At 43.9% G+C, this 24,794-nt stretch overlaps 1 protein-coding gene across 3 annotated transcripts in view; it reads right to left on the bottom strand.

The window, feature by feature from the left end:
* The window catches only part of LOC138649800 (5-hydroxytryptamine receptor 3A-like), a 37,825-nt gene extending 24,458 nt beyond the window's left edge, over nucleotides 1–13,367 (bottom strand). The window contains exons 1-4 of one of the 3 annotated variants that reach the window (XM_069740503.1): nucleotides 13,311–13,367; nucleotides 12,668–12,819; nucleotides 3,977–4,021; nucleotides 490–599 (exon numbers count right to left, since the gene is read on the bottom strand). In XM_069740503.1, the coding sequence (XP_069596604.1) occupies nucleotides 490–599; nucleotides 3,977–4,021; nucleotides 12,668–12,819; nucleotides 13,311–13,359 (356 nt within the window). In that variant the 5' untranslated portion in view covers nucleotides 13,360–13,367. Of the gene's footprint in view, nucleotides 1–489; nucleotides 638–3,976; nucleotides 4,022–12,667; nucleotides 12,820–13,310 lie in introns of those variants that run through there. The other 2 variants (XM_069740505.1, XM_069740504.1) reach the window with 2 other exon arrangements.
* Between the last annotated feature and the right edge of the window lie 11,427 nt (nucleotides 13,368–24,794).

The following is a 24,794-nucleotide window of genomic DNA, read 5'->3' on the forward strand; positions in this document are numbered from 1 at the left end:
ACGCCCGAAAATCCAGCACATCAGAGCACACATTGACCACTGAACATGGTTAAAAACGCAACATAAAAAGGAGCCTTAGAGGTATTTTCAAGGATTTTAATACAATGGGCAAAGGGTATAATACAAAAAAAAAAAGAACTAGGCTTTACTCCTCCCTATAATCCCACACCACTACAGTGCCATCTTGCCAGTGGTCCTTTCAAAGTGATGAGGCCCTGTCTAGCATTTTCGTGACTGCTGCAGCCAATCAATGGCCTCAACAGACATGTGATGCACATGAAGTCACTGATTGGCTTCAGCAATAATTTGACTGGAAAGCTAGAATTTATATATTACCAAGTGTGAGTAGCAACCATAAAGCATAATATGCCTCCTAGCATATATTCCCACCATCAATACTCTGCCCGTCAGGGGCATTACTTTTTTTAAGTATTTTCCTTCCTGCAGAACTCTCCTGGCCGACGCAGCTGTGATCACTGTCACACTTACATTTCACTTATATAAAGATCTGGTTTCCAAAAGTAATCGCTGGGGATAAGAAGGCTCTCAATTCCACAGAAGTCGTCTGGGTCCCATAATAGGAATTCGTTTTGCCAAGACTGGAATATGGGAAATAATTCCTGATTACACCACATGCCTAGTGATCATAATAAAGGGAATCTGTCAGGTTATTGTCAGAGGTGCTACTAATATATTCCCAAAATAAAGTCTGGAAGATGCACGGCCATACTTTAGATTCCAGTTGCTGACATCACTATGTGTAGCAATAGTAAATCTTGCGTATGGCAAGTCATACAAAGTGCAATGCATGCACTGTAGGGTTTCCTGATGGAAAATATATTGCTGGGCATTCTGGTCCCATCAACACTGTACACCCGGAAGGGTCAATGGGTGGCATACAGTGAAGTCAATGTCCGCAAGAGGACACCTTACCGTGAAGGTGCGAGGACTGTGGAAAAGTAAGCACACGCGTGATTTCCTGTCCAGCGCCTGACATTAGCGAGACAACCTGCTATCAGTCCAAAGAGGGAAGCAGGAGCTAAGTGTGTAAATGACCTGGGGCGACGCATCCAATACTTCAGCAAAGGGGGAGTAAACTTCCTGACAGATTCCCTTTAATGATTCTTACCATGAAGTTTGCATCACTATTTGAAAAGGTCTTTAATCAAGTGATGATCGACGTGTTGTAACATCTGAATGAGGCCACAGGCTCAAAAAGACTACCTAGGACAGACTTGGCACAAGCCACTCTGATTGGCAGACTCCACAGAAACCCTAAGACCCTTTAACTCCTATACAGGCACCTGGACTTACAACCGGGTCCACTTGATTGCTGCTTGTGTAAAGTGCTGCGGAATATGTTGGCACTATAGAAATCAAAATATTATTATTAACTACGGAGGGGTTGCTGATCGGAGGTGCACAGGAATGGTTGCCAAGCAAGGTCACAGCCAAGAGGTCGCGTAAAGGACAAAATCAGGATCCATAAAAACAGTCCGAAAATATAAGATGAGGACAAAACAAGGAGCAATGAAACGACAAGGAACTAACTGGCCGGACTAAATCAGAGAAGTACAAGACTATAACTGGCTTCCAGCAGTAATCTGGATGATTTGGTAGGGTGTGGTGCTCTCGGATAGGCCTAGGCACAGAGCTGATGACTCCAGATGGACAGTTGTGATGTCATTTGGCGCCTGGATTCTGCTGGTGTAAATGTGCTTCAGGATCTGACTACACTCAAGATTTATTTGTAGTCTGTAGTCATGGAGACAAATAGGTCTATGCAGGAGCTGACAGCCTGGATCAAACAGGACAATAACTAGCTGGGGGTCCACAATAGGGGCAGACATTATAGCTGGCAACTGTGTCCAAGGCCATTCTGGGCTGAATGCACATTTGTCATGTTGCACACATTATTCAGTTTCCATCCTGACAAGAATCAATGTAGAATATTTGCCAGGAGCATTGACTTAAAGGAGCTTTAAAAAAAAAGGCCAGCCTGATCTAAAATAAACATGTAGTACATGCATCTTACTGATCCTAGGTGGCTTCCTCCTCGACAGCTGTATAGGTCTTTCATCGATCTCCATGCTCACTCTTTCAGCCTTACAGGTATTTTATTCCTGCTGAAAATCATTGACTAACGGATCACTTTACACACCATTTTTTTTAAAGAAAGTCAGGGGCGGACAATCCCTTTAAGGAATGGTCACTGCACATATTAGACATCGATTGGTTTAAATAAAAGAAGAGGGAGCAGCAGCACCTATGCACTGCATACAGATATACAGTATAAGTGGGTAGGTGGGCAAGAAGTGCAGCTTCTTCTTACTAGAGGTCGCTCCAGAGCTGTATGAGCTTCATGAATTATAGACTTGCCGTCCAGCAAGATACTAGAATATAACGTAATTATGGTAAAAGAAAGGAAATAAGATGTGAAATATATAGTTAACAAAGAAAAAACAAAAACTGACCAGCACCTTCTAATAGAATGAAGTGTAAACAGGCGCAATCTTCTATGACCACCATACATTCATACGAAAAGTGCAGCAGCCACCGTGTGAACCAAGATAGGTACAAACATTGAGTATATGAAATTTTACCTGAATTACTGCCTCGTAGACTAGACTTTTTAATGAATGTAACCTTGCACTCATATTGGCCAGTTTGTGTGAGCCCATCGGCCGTGACAAAGTGACTTCAGATCGAAACGATTCCTAACCTTTTCTATTATGTCTGATAGAGAAGATTAAGGTCTCATAAGAAATAAGGTTGCCTTGTCATGGCCGGTGAGCACACACGAATTGTAAAATTTGTGTGTTAAGTACTTTCATATTATAAAGTATATTCTATGTTTTATATACAGTGCCTACAAGTAGTATTCAACCCCCTGCAGATTTAGCAGGTTTACACATTTGGAATTAACTTGGCATTGTGACATTTGGACTGTAGATCAGCCTGGAAGTGTGAAATGCACTGCAGCAAAAAAGAATGTTATTTCTTTCTTTTTTTTTTTAAATTGTGAAATGTCTTTTCAGAGGGTAATTTATTATTCAACTCCTCAACCCACCAGAATTCTGTTTGGTTCCCCTAAAGTATTAAGAAGTAGTTCAGGCACAAAGAACAATGAGCTTCACATGTTTGGATTAATTATCTCTTTTTCCAGCCTTTTCTGACTATTTAAGACCCTCCCCAAACTTGTGAACAGCACTCATACATGGTCAACATGGGAAAGACAAAGGAGCATTCCAAGGCCATCAGAGACAAGATCGTGGAGGGTCACAAGGCTGGCAAGGGGTACAAAACCCTTTCCAAGGAGTTGGGCCTACCTGTCTCCACTGTTGGGAGCATCATCCGGAAGTGGAAGGCTTATGGAACTACTGTTAGCCTTCCACGGCCTGGACAGCCTTTGAAAGTTTCCTCCCGTGCCGAGGCCAGGCTTGTCCGAAGAGTCAAGGCTAACCCAAGGACAACAAGGAAGGAGCTCCGGGAAGATCTCATGGCAGTGGGGACATTGGTTTCAGTCAATACCATAAGTAACGTACTCCACCGCAATGGTCTCCGTTCCAGACGAGCCCGTAAGGTACCTTTACTTTCATAAGACGAATATTAGCTGTAATTGCAAACAAAGGTTATTCCACAAAATATTAAACCTAGGGGTTGAATAATAATTGACCCACACTTTTATGTTTAAAATTTATAAAAATTTAACTGAGCAACAAAACTTTTTGGTTTGTAAGATTTATGCATCTGTTAATAAATCCTGCTCTTGTTTGAAGTTTGAAGGCTCTAACTTATTTGCATCTTATTAAACCTGCTAAATCTGCAGGGGGTTGAATACTACTTGTAGGCATTGTATCAGTAGTGCGGTTTAAATGTTGTATATTCAATGTTTGTACACTCATCTTGGCGTACACAGCTTGGTGTACTTTTTGGTATGTACTTAAAAAAGTAGTTCAGATAACATTGAACTTACCATATAAAACCATACATACGAGATAACAGTTTGCTGATTCATATCCTGTAATTAACAAAATATTATCCATTACATAGCATTTTAATTAAAAAATAAAACTTAAAACCCAGCATCAACATGATTTATTAGAGATTGGTTGCTAAATAATTAGTCATATCAGCCTCTATGAGGAGGTAGGTTCCAGGATGAACCAGGACACTGCCATTAATGTTGTATTTCTAGAATTTTCAAAGGCTTTTGATACGTTGCCACAAAAAAGTTTGTTAATAAAATGAGACCCATAGGGTAAAATATGTGTAATTGGGTTAACAACTGGCTCAGTCATAGGAAACAGAAGTGGTTATTAATGGAGCACACTCGGATTGGGTCATAGTTAACAGAGGGGTACCACAAGGGTCGGTATTGGGCCCTCTTATTTTTAATATAATTATTAATGACCTGAGGAAGGGCAATTTTACAATCTTTAAATAAAACTAATTTCGGCAATGGAACATAATCAACACAGAGGAGTATAATTTAATATGACAGATGGATTTCAGGAAGGTAGATAGTCGGGGAGAGAAATAGCAATTGAAGTTTAATTTAGATAAATGTAAGGTTGTGCATTTCAAATAAAATGTACTATTGTTTATTGATTGATAAAACACTGTGTGGAAGCGTCACTGAAAAAGACTTGGGCGTATTGGTGGATGGCAAACTCAACTTTAGTGACCAGTGTCAGGTAGCTGCTAGCATAGCAAAAAAAAGCAAGGGATACATTAAAAGAGGCAGAGATACTCATGATGAGAACTTAGTTTTCACTTTATATGCAAGCCCACGAGTGCAGCCACACTTAGATTACTATGCACAATCTTGGTCTCCAGTGAAGGTCAGAGCTGAATTAGAGCGGGTGCAGAGAAGAGCGACCAAGGTTATTAATGGAATGGGAGGACAGCAATATCAAGGTAGGTTATTACACTTGGAGTTATTCAGTTTGGTAAAATGAAGGCTTAGGGGCGATCTTATTACAGTTTACAAGTGTATGGGGGGAAATACAAAGATCTTTCTTATGATCTATTTACGCCTAGGCCTGCAGGTGGACAAGGGGGCATCCACAACGTCTAGAGGAAAGCAGATATCCCCATCATCACAGACAGCACTATAAGGCCGGTGTCACACTCAGCGTAGGGAAATATGGTCCGTATTTTACATGCGTAATACGCAGAAATGATCCCACAACAGTGATCCGTATGTTATCCCTAGGCATGGTGTTTGCGCATGTAAAACCTACATATGTAATCTGTATGGCATCCGTACAGCGAGATTTTCTCGCCGGCTTGCAAAATGGACATAGAATGGATCCATGGGCTCAAATATTCATGAAAACATATATACAGTCTATATATATATATATATATATATATATATATATATGTCAGTGAGACACATATATATATATTTATATTTCATACAGCGCAAGATAGCAGAAAAGCCGATAATTCAATTGATAATTCTTTTGCTATCTCCTTCCCAAACCCGACAGGATATGAGACATGGTTTACATACAGTAAACCATTTCATATCCCTTTTTTGTGCATATTCCTCACTACTAATGTTAGTAGTGTGTGTGCAAAATTTGGGGGCTCTAGCTGGTAAAATAAAGGGTTAATTCACGGAAAAAACTGGCGTGGGGGCAGATATTAATAGCCTAGAGAGGGACCATGGTTATTGGGTTATTGCTCCCCCCCGGCTAAAAACATCTGCCCCCAGCCACCCCAGAAAAGGCACATCTGTAAGATGCGCCTATTCTGGCACTTCCCACTCCCCTGTAGTGGTGGCATATGGAGTAATAAAGGGTTAATGCCACCTTGCTATTGTAAGGTGACATTAAGCCTGGTTAATAATGGAGAGGTGTCAATAAGACACTTATTCATTACACAGGTCTGCGACTAAAAAGCTGTTTGATTATTTTCATCTATTTTCCATGTAGTTTGGTGTGCTTTAAATGACAAAAATATTGAAAAAATCCTGGACGTCAGGATTTGCCACAAAATGCAAAATTCTCTTCAAATTTAGCATATTTTTCTCAATTTTTGATTGATGAAGCAATTCGTAAAATCACTTCCAAAAGATGGAGAATGCTTCAAATACTTGGTCACCAAGTTTCCAGGCCTCTCGGAGGCAAAGTTGAAGGAAGGTGTGTTCGTCGGACCAGACATTAGAAGGCTTATAGCTGATCAAGAGTTTATCAATACCATGACGCATCCTCAAAAAGAAGGGTGGCTTGCATTTAAAGAGGTCGTAGAGAAATTTTTAGGCAATAACAAAGGCCCCGACTACAAAAAAATCGTCGGTTGAATGCCGAAAGCATTTCAAGCTTTAGGTTGCCTGGTGAGTTTGAAAGTGCATTTCCTCCATTCCCACCTTGACAACTTTCCTGAAAATTTGGGAGCTGTGAATGAAGAGCAAGGTGAACGATTCCACCAGGACATTAAAGAGATGGAAAGAAGAAACCAGGGAAGATGGAGCATTACAATGATGGCAGACTACTGTTGGACGTTTCAGAGAGACATTCCAGATGCTACTCACAAGCGTAAATGTACCAAGAGAAGCCTCACAGGGAAGAAGAATCGATTTTAGTGTGTGTTAGTGAGCTCATTGCAATTAAAAAATGATTTTCATGAAACATTTGTAATACAAAATTAATTTTATGAGTCTATTTTCATTTATTTTGAGGTATTGTCTTATTTTGAGGTATTGTCCACTATTTCATCCTTCTTCTCTGCTAGATTTCTCAAACCTAACATGGACAAAACAGAATTCATCATCTTTCCCCCATCTCACGTGACCCCCCCAATGAACCTATCCATTACAGTAAATGGCTGCCCACTCTCCCCAGTCCCACAAGCTCTCTGCCTCGGGGTAATCCTTGATGCTGATCTCTCCTTCAAACCACATATCCAAGCCCTTTCCACTTCCTGCCGACTTCAACTCAAAAATATTTCACGAATCCGTTCATTCCTCAACCAAGAATCTGCAAAAACCCTAGTGCATGCCCTCATCATCTCTCGCCTTGACTACTGCAACCTCCTGCTCTGTGGCCTCCCCTCTAACACTCTCGCACCCCTCCAATCTATTCTAAAATCTGCTGCCCGACCTGTCCCCCCGCTATTCCCCGGCCTCTCCCCTCTGTCAATACCTTCACTGGCTCCCCATTACCCACCGACTCCAGTACAAAACCCTAACCATGACATACAAAGCCATCCACAACCTGTCTCCTCCATACATCTGTGACCTCGTCTCCTGGTACTTACCTGTACGCAACCTCCGATCCTCACAAGATCTCCTTCTCTGCTCCCCTCTTATCTCCTCTTCCCACAATCGCATACAAGATTTCTCTCGCGTATCACCCCTACTCTGGAACCCTCTACCACAACACATCAGCCTCTCACCTACCATCGAAACCTTCAAAAAGAACCTGAAGACCCACCTCTTCCGACAAGCCTACAACCTGCAGTAACCACCGATCGACCAAACCGCTGCATGACCAGCTCTATCCTCACCTACTGTATTCTCACCCATCCCTTGTAGATTGTGAGCCTTCGCGGGCAGGGTCCTCACTCCTCCTGTACCAGTTATGACTTGTATTGTTTAAGATTATTGTACTTGTTTTTATTATGTATACCCCTCCTCACATGTAAAGCGCCATTGAATAAATGGCGCTATAACAATAAATAATAATAATAATAATAATTTTAACATAGTTACTTAAATTGTCAGAAAACGTGATGCCATATGACAAAACGGAGGTCATTTTCGGATTCAGCGCACTTAAAAGCATAAAGACTGCGTGGAATAACCAAAACAGCTCTTGAAAAATTTTTTTTTTTTGCAAACCTGTGTTATTAATCCAATAGTAGTAAATGGTTAATAAAACACACACACATTAAGAAAAAGGTATTTCATTGAAGTAAAGACACGGTGTTGTAATAGTTTATTATACTCAATCCAAATGACGACCACCCTCGTTCTGTAAATGAGAAAAAAGCAACAATATCCCATACCTTTCCGGTGCTCAGTCACGTCCCACGCTGTAAATCCATCTGAAGGGGTTAAAAAATTTTAGAGCCAGGAGCCTGCTAATGCAGCTCTGGGGAATGAATTGAAAGCAGGGGAACGTAGCATCGTAGATTTACGGTGCTTCGCTCCTTGCTGGTATAAATTCATGTGAACTCTAGCGTGAGAAACTATTCAGAAAAATTCCCACGCTAGAGTTCATATGAGTTTATACCAGCAGGGGGTGCAGCACCGCAAGTCTACGATGCTATGTTCCCCTGCTTCCCATTCATTCCCCAGTTTTTACTGCCAGGGGCAGCTGCATTAGCAGGCTCCTGGCTGTAAAATTTTTTAACCCCTTCAGATGGATTTACAGCTTGTGACTTGACTGAGCGCTGGAAAGGTATGGGATATTGTTGCTTTTTTCTTCTTTTACAGAACGAGGGTCGTTTTTTGGAATGAGAGTATAATAACCTATTACAACACCCTGTGTCTTTATTTCAATAAAATACTTTTTTCCTAATGTGTGTGTATTATTAACCATTTACTAGTATTGGATTAATAATGGATTGGCGTCTCATTGACACCTCTCCATTATTAACCAGGTTTTATGTCACCTTACAATAGCAAAGTGACATTAACCCTTTACTACCCCATATCCCACCGCTACAGGAGAGTGGGAAGAGAGAGGCTAAGTGCCACAATAGGCGCATCTTACAGATGTGCCTTTTCTGGGGTGGCTGGGGGCAGATGTTTTTAGCCGGGGGGGGGGGACAATAACCATGGACCCTCTCTAGGCTATTAATATCTGCCCTCAGTCACTGGCTTTCCCACTCTGGCGGAGAAAATTGCGCGGGATCCCATGCCAGTTTTTTCCCTGAATTAACCCTTTATTTTAACAGCTAGAGCCCCCAAATTTTGCAAACACACACACTACTAACATTAGTAGTGAGGAATATGCAAAAAAAAGGGATATGAAATGGTTTACTGTATGTAAACCATGTCTCATATCCTGTCGGGTTTGATATGGAGATAGCAAAAGCCGGTAATTGAATTACCGGCTTTTATGCTATCTAGCGCTGTATTAAATATAAATATGTCTCACTGACATATATATATATATATATACAGTGGGGCAAAAAAGTATTTAGTCAGTCAGCAATAGTGCAAGTTCCACCACTTTAAAAGATGAGAGACGTCTGTAATTTACATCATAGGTAGACCTCAACTATGGGAGACAAACTGAGAAAAAAAAATCCAGAAAATCACATTGTCTGTTTTTTTAACAATTTATTTGCATATTATGGTGGAAAATAAGTATTTGGTCAGAAACAAACAATCAAGATTTCTGGCTCTCACAGACCTGTAACTTCTTCTTTAAGAGTCTCCTCTTTCCTCCACTCATTACCTGTAGTAATGGCACCTGTTTAAACTTGTTATCAGTATAAAAAGACACCTGTGCACACCCTCAAACAGTCTGACTCCAAACTCCACTATGGTGAAGACCAAAGAGCTGTCAAAGGACACCAGAAACAAAATTGTAGCCCTGCACCAGGCTGGGAAGACTGAATCTGCAATAGCCAACCAGCTTGGAGTGAAGAAATCAACAGTGGGAGCAATAATTAGAAAATGGAAGACATACAAGACCACTGATAATCTCCATCGATCTGGGGCTCCACGCAAAATCCCACCCCGTGGGGTCAGAATGATCACAAGAACGGTGAGCAAAAATCCCAGAACCACGCGGGGGGACCTAGTGAATGAACTGCAGAGAGCTGGGACCAATGTAACAAGGCCTACCATAAGTAACACACTACGCCACCATGGACTCAGATCCTGCAGTGCCAGACGTGTCCCACTGCTTAAGCCAGTACATGTCCGGGCCCGTTTGAAGTTTGCTAGAGAGCATTTGGATGATCCAGAGGAGTTTTGGGAGAATGTCCTATGGTCTGCTGAAACCAAACTGGAACTGTTTGGTAGAAACACAACTTGTCGTGTTTGGAAGAAAAAGAATACTGAGTTGCATTCATCAAACACCATACCTACTGTAAAGCATGGTGGTGGAAACATCATGCTTTGGGGCTGTTTCTCTGCAAAGGGGCCAGGACGACTGATCCGGGTACATGAAAGAATGAATGGGGCCATGTATCGTGAGATTTTGAGTGCAAACCTCCTTCCATCAGCAAGGGCATTGAAGATGAAACGTGGCTGGTTCTTTCAACATGACAATGATCCAAAGCACACCGCCAGGGCATCGAAGGAGTGGCTTCGTAAGAAGCATTTCAAGGTCCTGGAGTGGCCTAGCCAGTCTCCAGATCTCAACCCTATAGCAAACCTTTGGAGGGAGTTGAAAGTCCGTGTTGCCAAGCGAAAAGCCAAAAACAACACTGCTCTAGAGGAGATCTGCATGGAGGAATGGGCCAACATACCAACAACAGTGTGTGGCAACCTTGTGAAGACTTACAGAAAACGTTTGACCTCTGTCATTGCCAACAAAGGATATATTACAAAGTATTGAGATGAAATTTTGTTTCTGACCAAATACTTATTTTCCACCGTAATATGCAAATAAATTGTTAAAAAAACAGACAATGTGATTTTCTGGATTTTTTTTTCTCAGTTTGTCTCCCATAGTTGAGGTCTACCTATGATGTAAATTACAGACGCCTCTCATCTTTTTAAGTGGTGGAACTTGCACTATTGCTGACTGACTAAATACTTTTTTGCCCCACTGTATATATATATATATATATATATATACCTATACTATGTGTACAGGAAAGATATATATCTTGGTACCGTGTTAGCCAGTAGATAGAAAAATATTTAGAATTGAGAGTCCTCAGTGGTTGATACCTTTTAATGGCTAACTGAAAAGATGGTAACAAATTGCAAGCTTTCGAGACTACACAGGTCTCTTCATCATTTATGTTGTACATAAATATGTGATTCTTCAGAATTTCTTTTAGTCTTTGCCTGATGAAGAGACCTGCGTAGTCTCGAAAGCTTGCAATTTGTTATCATCTTTTCAGTTAGCCATTAAAAGGTATCAACCCCTGAGGACTCTCAATTCTAAATATTTTTCTATTCTATGTGTAGACATTTATTTTAGCTATTCTATTCTAACCTGTCAGTGTGGTTTTACTGTACACCACGCTGAATTACCGGCTTTTCTATAGAACACCGCTGCGTATTTCTCGCAAGTCACACTACTGGTCCGTGTGTAATCCGTATTTTTCTCGCCCCCATAGACTTTCATTGGCGGATTTTTTGCGGAATACGCTGATAAACACAGCATGCTGCGATTTTCTCATCCCGTAAAATACGGCTGAGAAATATACGGCAGATAGGAGCTGCCCCATAGAGAATCATTGGTCCATGTGCAATGCGTAGTTTTTGCACCTCTCATACGTCCGTAAAACTCTCTAGTGTGATGCCGGCCCAAGAGTAATGAGACTATGGAATTCTGCTACATGAGAGTTAACGTTCAAAAAGGGCCTGGATGGCGTTCCAATATTAGAGATCATTACTATGTTTCTGTAGATGTTGGATGGAGACCTACGACATAATGCAAGAGTGATGCAGAGTCACAATTGTTACCAAATTTGCTCATTTCTTTATCATTGGCTACGAGTCTCCCGCTACTTCCATAGATTTTAATATAACTACAACTTGTCTGAGATTTGCCAAATTCTCAGTAAAAATTACAACTCTAAAGCATTATCGCAACAGCAAGTTGCACAATATTTTTCATTGGATTTCCTTAGACCAATATGCAAACTGCCTCTTCAGAGAAAAAGAGGACTTAGCCTCATAAAAATATAGTAATAATTAAAAATCTAAAAAGGTTAACAAGCAAAGAAAAATTACTGTCAAAATTTGCTAATACCAGACACTGTAAGTAACATGTTTTTGATTTTGCTGCAAATTTGATTATGAATTTTGCATTGAATGAATGAAATCTGCATCAAAATGAGAAGAAATGAAATAACTTAGAAATGAATGAAATAAATATTAACTCCTTCCTTTGATGCTGAGCCCGCATCTTTCCCAACACATCATGGATAATTTAAGTTAAAAAAAAAAGTCCTAAAGGCACTATTAAATACAGTAAAAAAAATACGTTTTTTTTTTTTAAAAAGAAGAAAAAACACAAAAGTACAAAAGTTCAAATCACCCGTTAAAAATAAAACAATTAAAAAATATGCACATAGTTGGTATTCCTGCGTTTGTAAAAGTCTGATTTATCAAAATATGAAATAAGTGAGTCTGATTAGTTAGTGGTGTAACAAAAAAACCCCCCACAATTATGTTTTTTTGGCTTCCGCAAATTTCAATAAAATGCAATACGAGGCGATCATAACACTGTATCTCCTGCAAAACGGTATCAATAAAAACATCAGCTCCGGGAGCAAAAAATAAGCTCACACCCAGCCCCATATTTCAAAACATTATGGGACTTGTACAATGGCAACACAAGCAAAAAAAATTGTTACAAATTTCCAAATTTGTTTTTCACCACTTAAATTTAAAATTTTGGCATCGGTAAACTTGTATTGACCTGGAGAATCATATTGTCAGGTCACTTTTACCATATAGCAAACATGGTAAATAAAAAAAAAATAGTGAAATCGCAACCACAGTGGTCATTCTCACCAGTTTAACAATGGCATACAACGTGAAGTCCAGGTATACAGTAGTCACGTTTCGCCAATCTGTGACCGGACGCTCATCGGGGGGTGGATCAGTTATGTTCAATGAAGCCAGCAGGTCATAGAAACCGCAGTCAGTCTCACAAGAAGCTTCACCTGGACAGAGAAGAGATTGAGGACAAGTGACCGCTCTGCACAGAGATCCATGACAACTACACAATGATCTGGGACTAGCATGCAACCATTAAAGGGTTGTTCTCATCTTCTTTCTTCAGGAGCGCACAAGTCCCGGCCATCCTGGTTTGCAGGGGGCCTTGCGTGCTTGAATTTTGACATCTTGGTCAGTGTGGTTGAGCCGCTGGTCCAAACGATGCACTCTCCCATTCATATAGGAGCAATGCAGGGGCGATGAGGGTGATCTGGGCAGCTTCAGGGCAGGCTAGTAAGCAAACAATCTGCAAGCGGCACATTCTTTACTTAATCGGCTATTGAAGACCAAAGAGGTGGCTGGTAACCTAGGCAATGAGCTGGGTCCTACGCAATTAAAAATCCCTCCGTTCTTGAGAATTTTTAATGAGGTAAATTGTTTTTAATAGCACTTTGCAACTGTGACCATTTAAAAACCTGAAACAACCCCCTTAACTTACCTACAAGGATGGCAACTGCGAGCAGTAATGGAGAGACCGGGAAAGCCATGCTGAACTGATGAGGAGAACATGTAACTACTGAGCATACCTTTCATGATAACTTAGTGGTAGGAGGGATTGACTATTGATGGATTGTACAAAATGTAGATAAACTTGTTTTTGAGCCACGTAGTCTGTAGTTCTGGCTCTTCTAACATTGTGTAAAATGCTAGTCATGAAAAAACACAAATTGTCTGTAAGCGAGAGAAGACTGCGATGGATTCCGGGCGCTGCCGCTGACAAAGGTTAATCCAGGTGGCAAATATGAAAAACTTCAAATTTATTGTAAAAAATTTCTGAGAACAATCTACTCCAAACTATAACTGAGGAAGGAGCAGCTTCTACTCCGAAACGCGGTGCAACCATTTGCATGCTTTTTATGCTTACTGCCTTAATTAACCTTTGTCAGCTGCAGGGCCCAGGATCCACCAGATTCATCTCTCTACTTGTTATGTCCTCTCTCCATTTACTGTGAGAACAGCGGCTAAAGCAGCCGCCATGATTGGATTATACATCTCTCTTTATATAGCTCCGCCATGCACACCTGGATCAGGTGAGCAACCAACCCTCCAACTCACCGTCACCTGCCAAGGAGAAGTCAGAGAGTTACTTGTCTCTTGCGCCCCAGCACGGTACATGAAAGTGGGGGTCCTGGCTGGGTGTGTGGACTTGTGCTGTGGGGTGTTATGCCCCTGCAGGCCAGATGGAACCGATGACATTGGCTTGCCAGTACCAGATACTTCACAGTTCAATGAGGGAGTCCACCATTTAAAAAGAAACTTTATTGTTCTCCTTTACTCTTTCTACTTGTCCTGTCTCCACTGTTTCTCACTACTTCACAACAATGCAGCTCAGTTTTACCTTACAGGACAGGCCTTTTCCTTCCACTTCGGTTTCCTACATCGGCCACTTCTAGTTGTAGGCTGGCACTTCCAGTTCCAATACCCACTTCTGTAGGCCCTCTGAAAGGCTGGACAACGCTTTGTGTCTTTTTTCTTCTTTTACACCCAAGATGGGCCAGACCTTCTCCCATTTAAAAATAAACATTTTACTGAATGGGAACTTGGTAGGAAATACTGTATATACAAAAGATAGTGGGTGCACAGTCTTTGGAATGTTTCCTTTACAACTCAAAGCATTTTCCACACAGTTTCCTGCCTTCATTTCTCTATTGTTCTCCTTTCGTCTTTACTCTCTTCTTGTCCTCTGTCTCCACTGTTTCTCACTTCTTTACCAGACCCCAGCTTTACAGTACAGTCCTGCTTAGCAAAAGTTATGTACAGTGCCTTGCCTTTATGCTTCAAACATAAAGATACCAAATGTAAATTTTTGGTGAAGAATCAACAACAAGTGGAACACAATTGTGAAGTTGAACGAAATTTATTGGTTATTTTACATTTTTGTGGAAATTTAAAAACTGAAAAGTGGGGCGTGCAAGATTATTCAGCCCCTTTACTTTCAGTGCAGCAAACTCACTCCAGAAGTTCATTGTGGATCTCTGAATGATCCAATGTTGTCCTAAATGCCTAATGATGATAAATATAATCCAGCTGTGTGTAATCAAGTCTCCGCATAAATGCACCTGCTCTGTGATAGTCTCAGGGTTCTGTTTGAAGCACAGAGAGCATCATGAAGACCAAGAAACACAACAGGCAGGTCCATGATACTGTTGTGGAGAAGTTTAAAGCTGGATTTGGATACAAAAATGATTTCCAAAACTTTAAACATCCAAAGGAGCACTGTGCAAGAAATCATGTTGAAATGGAAGGAGTATCATACCACTGCAAATCTACCAAGACCCGGCCGTCCCTCTAAACTTTCAGAGATGCAGCCAAGAGGCCCATGATCAATCTGATGAACTGCAGAGATCTACAGCTGAGGTGGGACAGTCTGTCCATAGGACAACAATCAGTCGTACACGGCACAAATCTGGCCTTTATGGAAGAGTGGGAAAAAGAAAGCCATTTCTCAAAGATATCCATAAAAAGTGTTGTTTAAAGTTTGCAACAAGCCACCTGGGAGACACACCAAACATGTGGAAGAAGGTGCTATGGTCAGATGAAACCAAAATCAAACTTTTTGGCAACAATGCCAAACGATATGTTTGGCTTAAAGGCAACACAGCTCATCACCCTGAACACACCATCCCCACTGTCAAACATGGTGGTGGCAGCATCATGGATTGGGCCTGCTTTTTCTTCAGCAGGGACAGGGAAGATGGTTAAAATTGATGGGAAGATGGATGGAGCCAAATACAGGACAATTCTTGAAGAAAACCTGTTGGATTCTGCAAAAGACCTGAGACTGGGACGGAGATTTGTCTTCCAACAAGACAATGATCCCAAACATCAAGCAAAATCTACAATGGAGTGGTTCACAAATAAACGTATCCAGGTGTTAGAATGGCCAAGTCAAAGTCCAGACCTCAATCCAATCGAGAATCTGTGGAAAGAGCTGAAAACTGCTGTTCACAAACGATCTCCATCAAACCTCACTGAGTTCGAGCTGTTTGCCAAGGAAGAATGGGCAAGAATTTCTGTCTCTCGATGTACAAAACTGATAGAGACATACCCCAAGTGACTTGCAGCTGTAATCGCAGCAAAAGGTGGTGTAACAAAGTATTAAAGGGAACCTGTCACCCCCAAAATCGATGGTGAGGTAAGCTCACCGTCATCAGGGGCTTATCTACAGCATTCTGTAATGCTGTAGATAAGCCCCCGATGTAACCTGAAAGAGGAGAAAAAGAGGTTAGATTATACTCACCCAGGTGCGGTCCCGCTGCGGTCCGGTCAAATGGGTGTCTCAGGTCCGCTCCGGCGCCTCCTATCTTCATTCCATGACGTCCTCTTCTGGTCTTCACGCCGCGACTCCGGCGCAGGCGTACTTTGTCTGCCCTGTTGAGGGCAGAGCAAAGTACTGCAGTGCGCAGGCGCCGGGCCTCTCTGACCTTTCCGGCCTCTCTGACCCTGGTGACGGTGAGCTTACCTGACCATCGATTTTGGGGGTGACAGGTTCCCTTTAAGTTAAAGGGGCCGAATAATATTGCACGCCCCACTTTTCAGTTTTTGAATTTCCACAAAAACTTTAAATAATCAATAAATTTCGTTCAAAGTCACAATTGTGTTCCATTTGTTGCTGATTCTTCACAAAAATTAACATTTGGTATCTTTATGTATAAAGCATGATATGTGGGAAAAGGTTGAAAAGTTCCAGGGGGCCGAATACATTCGCAAGGCACTTACTATCATCCTCTTTTTATGCACTCCAGGCCCTATCTTACTTTCTAACAGGAAAGTGCCACTTTACCTTCAGGTTAACAACTCCCACTCTGGGCTAGTCCCAAACATTACAGATCACCATCCCTACTGTCAAATAACATAATTTTAACATCTTTCTGACATTAGACATACTATCCTGTTGAGGTGACCTGGGCCCGTATGACCATCGACGGGATAGTACGTCATATGTGATCAGCCGCGCTGACGAGGGGGAGCGTGGCCTATCGCGGCCAGGTGTCAGCTGATTATCACAGCTGACATCTGGCACTATGTGCCAGAAGCGATCATGGACCACTCCCGGCACATTAACGCCCGGAACACTGTGATCAAACAAGATCGCAGTGTTCCCTAAGCATCGCTCCCTGCGTGATTCCGAGACCCTCAGAACAATGCGTCGTTACGCCGTTTACCAATTGGATTAATTTATTTATTCTATTTTGATGGATTTGACATTTCAGAACACGGTAATACCAGATTTTTTTTCTGATGCACTGTAATGATTCCACCTGTTCACTGTCGGACTTCTGTACTGTAGTGCCGCTGTGTCACGCAGGGGCAGTGCGGCAAATCCAACCTACTACAGAGATTCCTCCAGGTTATTGCCGGTCATTGTGCTCCTTGAGTTCACCTCAAGTGACTGTTGGCAGCTCACACAGAGGCTGTGAAACTAGGGTTGAGCGAAACGGATCGGACATTTTCATAAATCACCAACTTTTGGCAAAATCGGGTTTCGTGAAACCCGACCTGATGCCACTGTGGGATCGGCCATGAGGTCGGCGATCTGCGCGACAAAGTCGCATTTCGTATGGCGCTTTAAGCGCCATTTCTCAGCCAATGAAGGTGAACGCAGAGTGTGGGCAGCGTGATGACACAGGTCTCGGTCCCCACCATCTTAGAGAAGGGCATGACAGTGATTGGCTTGCTTTCTGCGGCGTCACAGGGGCTATAAAGGGGCGTGCACGCCGACCGCCATCTTACTTCTGCCGATCTGAGCATAGGGAGAGGTTGCTGCAGCTTCCTCAGAAGCAGGAATATAGTTAGGGAGGGAATATTAACCCCCAAACCGCTTGTGCTGTAGCGATTTCCACTGTCCAACACCACTTTTTCTTTGCAGGGAGTGTTTTTTTTTGGGGGGGTGCATCAGCTCTGTAGCTGCTGTATTCTAAGGGTACCATCACACTATACGATTTACCTACGATCACGACCAGCGATACAACCTGGCTGTGATCGTAGGTAAATCGTAGTGTGGTCGCTGGGGAGCTGTCACACAGACAGCTCTCCAGCGACCAACGATGCCGAGGTCCCCGGGTAACCAGGGTAAACATTGGGTTACTAAGCGCAGGACCGCGCTTAGTAACCCGATGTTTACCCTGGTTACAAGCGTAAAACTTAAAAAAAACAAACAGCACATACTTACATTCTGGTGTCCGTCAGGTCCCTTGCCGTCTGCTTCCCGCACTCACTGACTGCCGGCCGTAAAGTGAAAGCACAGCCGCTGTGCTCTGCTTTCACTTTACGGCCGGCAGTCACAGTGCGGGAAGCAGACGGCAAGGGACCTGACGGACACCAGAATGTAAGTATGTGCTGTTTTTTTTTTTTTAGTTTTACGCTTGTAACCAGGGTAAACATCGGGTTACTAAGCGCGGCCCTGCGCTTAGTAACCCGATGTTTACCCTGGTTACAAGTGAACGATGCTGGATCGCATCGCTAGATCGGTGTCACACACACCGATCTAGCGATGACAGCGGGAGATCCAGCGATGAAACAAAGTTCCAAACGATCTGCTACGACGTACGATTCTCAGCAGGATCCCTGATCGCTGCTGCTTGTCAGACACAGCGATATCGTAACGATATCGCTGGAACGTCACGAATCGTACCGTCGTAGCGATCGAAATGGCAGTGTGTGACGGTACCCTAAGGCTCTCTGATAGCTGCATTGCTGTGTGTACGCCGCTGTGCAAACCAACTGCTTTTTTCAAAGCAAAAAACCTGTTGCTTCTTTCTGCACAGTTATCTTGTTTATTTGTCCACACTTTTGTGTTCAGCAGTCCTTTTTATTGCTGCCATAGTTGTCCTTTGATCATTGTAGGGAGATTGAAAGTCTACTATATCTACCACCCACGTTCTGCCTTGTACATTGTGTGGTGCCATACACTGGGCCTGTTTTTTCCTGCAGTCTCCCACAAAAACAAAAAAAGGGTGCTTTAAATTGCCACTAAGTGGATCAACGTGAGTTCTGTTTGGCGTATATCTGCCACGCACGTTCTGCCTTGTACATTGTGTGTAGTTTAACACACAGGGCCTGTTTTTTCCTGCAGTCTCCCACAGAAAAAGGGTGCTTTAAATTGCCACTAAGTGGATCTACGTGAATTGTTTGGCATATATCTGCCAGCCACGTTCTGCCTTGTCCATTGTGTGGTGTAATACACAGGGCCTGTTTTTTCCTGCAGTCTCCCGTCCCCCCCAAAAAAGGGAGCTTTACATTGCCACTAAGTGGATCTACGTGAGTTCTGTTTGGCGTATATCTGCCAGAGACGTTCTGCCTTGTCCATTGTGTGGTGTAATACACAGGGCCTGTTTTTTCCTGCAGTCTCCCGTCCCTCCCAAAAAAGGGAGCTTTACATTGCCACTAAGTGGATCTACGCGAGTTCTGTTTGGCGTATGTCTGCCAGCCACGTTCTGCCTTGTCCATTGTGTGGTGTAATACACAGGGCCTGTTTTCTCCTGCTGTCTTCCCGCCAAAAAAAAGAAAGATATAAATTCTACAATAGTTAATATACACCATCTACCTTGTGTAACAGTAGCATATAACGCTTGTTATTTTGGTAACATTTCCGCAAAAATGAGGAATTCTGGTGGAAGAGGCCGTGGGCGGTCGTTGCCAGCTGGTACTGATGGTGGTGGTGGTAGTGGAGCATTTGGTGGTACTGGGAAAAGCAAAATAGCACCAAATGCTCGAGGTGTAGAAGCAGCGTCATCGTCTGGCTACACAAGGCCTCGAAGGCTCCCTTATCTGGGAGTAGGAAAACAGCTTTTAAAGCCGGAGCAGCAGGAACAAGTTTTGGCTTTCCTTGCTAACTCAGCCTCCAGCTCTTTCACCTCCTCTTCAGAAGCTTTGAAATCTAAAACCAGCGAGTCGTCAGTGGATGCTCCATGTCCGGAAAAAGTTGCTTCCTTGTGTCCTTCACCCAAAACAAAAGTGAAGGATGCGGCAGGCAACACTACACTTTACTCCATGGAGCTCTTTACTCATACCGTGCCTGGGTTAGAGGGAAATTGTTAAAAGCCCATTACAGGAAGAATCGGACATGGAGTGCACAGATGCACAGCCACAGCTTGATTATTATGCTGTTCCATTGACTTAGATCACAACTTTGCTCTCACAGTGTACTGAGCCCGAATCTGACCCTGATGAGACTATGGTGCCCAGTCCCGAACGCTATAGCACCTTACACGGTGACACAGAGGACGGTGCACATAACATTGAAGAGGAGGTGAAAGAAGACCCAGTTGTTGACCCAGATTGGCAGCTATTGGGGGAAGAGGGTGCCGCAGCCTGGAGCTCAGAAGCGGAGGAGGATGATCTGCAGCAGCCATCTACATCGCAAAAGTTGTCATCTGGCAGGCCCGCATCAGGCCCAAAACGTGTGTCAAAAACCACAACAGGTGTAGGACAGCGTTGCAATCTGGTGGCAGTAGCACGGCGTGCAAAGCCTGAAAAGGTATTCCATAGTAGGACGAATGTAGTGTGGCAATTTTTTAACCAAGATCCGAATGATCAGTTCAAAGTTATATGTAAGAAATGCTTCAAGACCTTTAGCAAAGGGAAGAATGTTCAAAATTTAAATACAACGTGCATGCGTAGACATCTAACCAGCAGGCACTTGGAAGCATGGACTAACTACCAAACGTCCCGTACCGTTGGTGCACCTGCTCATATTGAAGCTAGTCAGCAACGCAACATTGCTTCCATAACTGGAAGACCACCAGTTAAGATACCACCAGTAGCAAATGTGGAGGTATTGTCGCAAGGCCAAAGCAGTCAGGGAATCGCAAGGTTCTTGGTTGGAAACACTGTAGGTAGGCCCACATCAAGAATACCATCGCCAAGCCTCTCTCAATCTGCCATGTCCACCACCACCCCCGCTGGTTCCACCATATGCAGCTCTCCAGTCCAGCTCAGCCTAAAAGAGACTATCGATAGGAAAAGAAAGTACTCTTCCTCTCATCCGCGTACACAGGGTTTGAACGGCTACATTGCTCGACTAATCTCTTTAGAAATGATGCCCTACCGTTTGGTTGAAAGCGAAGCTTTCAAAGCCCTGATGGCCTACGCAGTACCACGCTATGACCTACCCTGTCGACACTTCTTTGCGAGAAAAGCCATCCCAGCACCCCACCATCATGTCAAAGAACGCATTGTCCATGCACTCAGGCAATCGGTCAGTAGAAAGGCGCACCTCACAACAGATGCATGGACCAGTAAGCATGGCCAGGGACGTTACGTGTCCATTACCACACACTGGGTTAATGTGGTGAATGCAGGGTCCACAGGGGACAACAATACTGGCACAGTTCTGCCTAGCCCACGGTCTAGGAAACAGTTGGCTGTAGGCGTTTGCTACTCCTCCTCCAGAAGCAAAAGTGCATCCACAGAGCGCAGTCGCACAACGACCACTCCATCCGCAGCTGTCAGTCTTGCACCCGTGGTGTCCCGTTATGGAACAGCTAGTGGGAAGCGTCAACAGGCTGTGCTGCAAATTAAGTGTTTGGGCGACAACAGACACACCGCGGAAGTACTGGCCGAGTACTTGCAGCAAGAAACTCAGTCATGGCTGGGCAGTGTGCATCTTGAGGCAGGCAAGGTAGTCCGTGATAACGGAAGGAATTTTATGGCTGCCATAGCCCTTTCAGAACTGAAACACATACCTTGCCTGGCTCACACATTGAACCTGGTGGTGCAGTGCTTCCTCAAGAATTACCCAGATTTACCAGCCCTGCTCCTGAAGGTGCACAGACTTTGCTCGCACATCCGCCGGTCGCCCGTACACTCCAGCCGTATGCTTAACCATCAGCGATCGCTGAATCTTCCCCAGCACCGCCTAATAATCGACGTGGCAACAAGGTGGAACTGCACACTGCACATGCTTCAGAGGCTGTGCGAACAGAGGCGTGCTCTTATGTATTTGTGGGAGGATACACATACACGGGCAGGCAGTTGGATAGCAGACATGGAGTTGTCTGGTGTGCAGTGGTCGAAGCTCCAAAACCTCTGTCAAGTCCTTCAGTGTTTTGAGGAATGCACACAGCTGGTCAGTGCGGACGACGCCATCATAAGCATGAGCATCCCACTAATGCGTCTGCTGATGCAAAGTTTGACGCACATCAAGGAGCAGGCGTCTGCGGCCGAGGAGGAGGGGAGTGTGAAGGATCACCTGTTCCTCCCACGTCACCAATTCGTGATGTCACTACACAGGCACAGCTCTCCGGCGCCCCCTTTGTCTCTCAGGTCAGTAAGGGAACTGCACCTAGAGCAAATGGCCGCCGAGGAGACTGCCCTGTTACCCACGCTGGGTATTCTAAGATTCGCAATAAGAGTAAAAGGATCAGCCCAAAATTAATTTATGATTTAATTGCCTTAAGGGCGCACTAGGTAATTACAAGAAATATACAATCAAAATATATCAAGAGTTACAGTCGGAGTACAATATAACAATAATAATACAAGGCTTAAAGGTATAAAACTGGAGGTCAATTTACCAGGTTGAAGGTCGCTTGTGGAAGCCAGGGGGCTCGGCGCTCCACAGATAGACAGCTTAGTTGCTGGGCAGCCCCCAGAAAGCGTGTGTTTGCCCCCCTCTGACTGGCCTGCCCTTTCATAGTTCCTCAGTTAGTCATCTTCTTCTGTGTGTGTCTGTCACTCTCCAAGTGTCCCAGCTCTTAACCCTGCTGTGACCCTCCCCCTGTAGCTGGGTGGGCTTAGCAATCTCCACCCCTCTGCAACCCTGCAAGATTTATTCCAATATCTAATAAATGGGATAACTTCTCTCAGGAGGATTGGGTCAGCACACGGGCAGTACCAGCGCCTGTGGTTTGTTTTGCCGGTCATACTGGTATCAAACCTGGACCCATTTGATCCCTGTGGGAGGCTGATACCTATATCTCGAGTTTCAGACCTCCCACGGACACGGGAGTCGCACTGTTAGATGCGCAATTTCTTTAGGACGAGGGGAATATTTTTTATGAGCCGGTACCTCGGACGATGCGTCCATAATTCACAATTCCATGTTGGAGACGGTTCGACTGGATGGCCATAATAGCTGTGTATCCTGTGGCCACTTGACATGCGTGCTTTAATTAAGCCCCCAAGCACTTCCAAGCTCCCTGCTGATGTGGCTTCCTCACTCAGGCTTTGAAATGTTATCTGCCTGCCACATTGTGCTCAGCCCATTAACATACTGAAAGGAACTTTATTCATTAGAAAAGGTGGGGGCCAGGAGCACTCCTCTCTGCAGACCTGTGACCAGGAGACAAAATGGAGTCACGCCAATCTCTGTTAGTATGCCCGTCCAAGATGGCGGCTGTTCCCTCATCACAGGGAGCCTTGATGACAGTCAGCCATTGTCTGCTCAGGGAACTTTCCTGGATGAGGTGGCAGACGAAGAGGAGGAGGATGGGGCTGAATATTTATGGGAGCAGGATGCTTCACAGGGGGCAATAGAAACTGGTGGCATTGCAAGGTCAGGTACAAGTGATGTAGATTTTCAAGAAGTGTTCCTCAACCCAGCACAAGCAGTGAATTGACACACGGAACTTTGGCCCACATGGCAGAGTATGCCTTGCGTATCCTACAACGGGACCCCTGCATTATCAAAATGATGACCGATGACGATTACTGGTTAGCATGCCTCCTGGATCCACGATACAAAGGCAAATTACAAAGTATCATGCCACATGAGAACCTTGAGCAAATATTGGCTACCAAACAAGCAACTCTTGTAGACCGTTTGGTTCTGGCATTCGCAGCACACAGCGGCGCTGATGGTTCTCACACGAGCCGTAGGGGGCAACATGGCAGAGGTGTTAGAGGTGCACAAAGCCGAAGTGGCGTTGGACAGAGGGGATTTATGACCAGTTTGTGGAGTGATTTCGCAATGACCGCAGACATGACAGGTACTGCTGCATCGATGCAAAGTGACAGGAGACAGCATTTGTCCAGTATGGTTACCAACTATTTTTCCGCCATTATCGATGTTCTCCCTCACAGGTCATTCCCCTTTGATTACTGGGCATCTAAACTAGACACCTGGCCCAAATTGGCAGAATATGTATTACAGGAGCTCGCTTGCCCAGCTGCTAGTGTGCTCTCAGAAAGTCTTCAGTGCTGCTGATTCAATACGAAATGTTGATGATCTAACCTTTATTAAAATGAACCAATCATGGATTTCAAATTATTTTGCCCCACCTTCACCTGCAGACACGTAGCTTGCCTGAAAATTTTCTTGTATTTGGCCTCCTCTTACTGACTGCTCCAATTCTGCCATTTGCAGTGTCGAATGTCCACCATAGGCCATTTTTATAACTCCCTAAATGGGATGACCCGTGCGAGTGTCGTTTGCCTGGACAGGTGTGTGTGCCCACTCTTGGGCGACGGCACTGGCACAGGGTCCCACATAGTACAATGAAGTGTCTCTGACGGTGGTGGTGCACAACCAACATCAGACACACCGTCATAATATGAGGTGCCCTGTCCCAGTACCGCTGCCGAGTGTTCCCCCCCAGCTCGAACTGTGCTCTACCACTTGCAAAACTTACCTGCCCCACCAGTGTAGTCTGTGCTGTTAAATCCTTAAATGGCACTGCTATTACAAATTTGTTGCAATGATAGATACTTAAATATACAGAGGCCGTTGCTTCCTTTTTGACCCCTTAATGCTTTGCGCCAACTACTACTGTCTGCAACTCTGCAGAGGAGCACACCCCTGTACCTCGCTATGCCACCAGTTTATTTATGGCCAATTCATTGGCTGACATTTAGCCAACTTTAGTATTTTGGCCTACTAACTGTCAGCCACTTATAACAGTTGTCCTCCGCTGAACAAAGCTATGCCACCTGAGTAATCCTGTTACCAATTGTGAACTGCATTTAGCCACCTTTTTCATTT

The sequence above is a fragment of the Ranitomeya imitator genome, chromosome 9 (assembly GCF_032444005.1).
Source record: "Ranitomeya imitator isolate aRanImi1 chromosome 9, aRanImi1.pri, whole genome shotgun sequence".
Classification (NCBI taxonomy): Eukaryota; Metazoa; Chordata; class Amphibia; order Anura; family Dendrobatidae; genus Ranitomeya; species Ranitomeya imitator.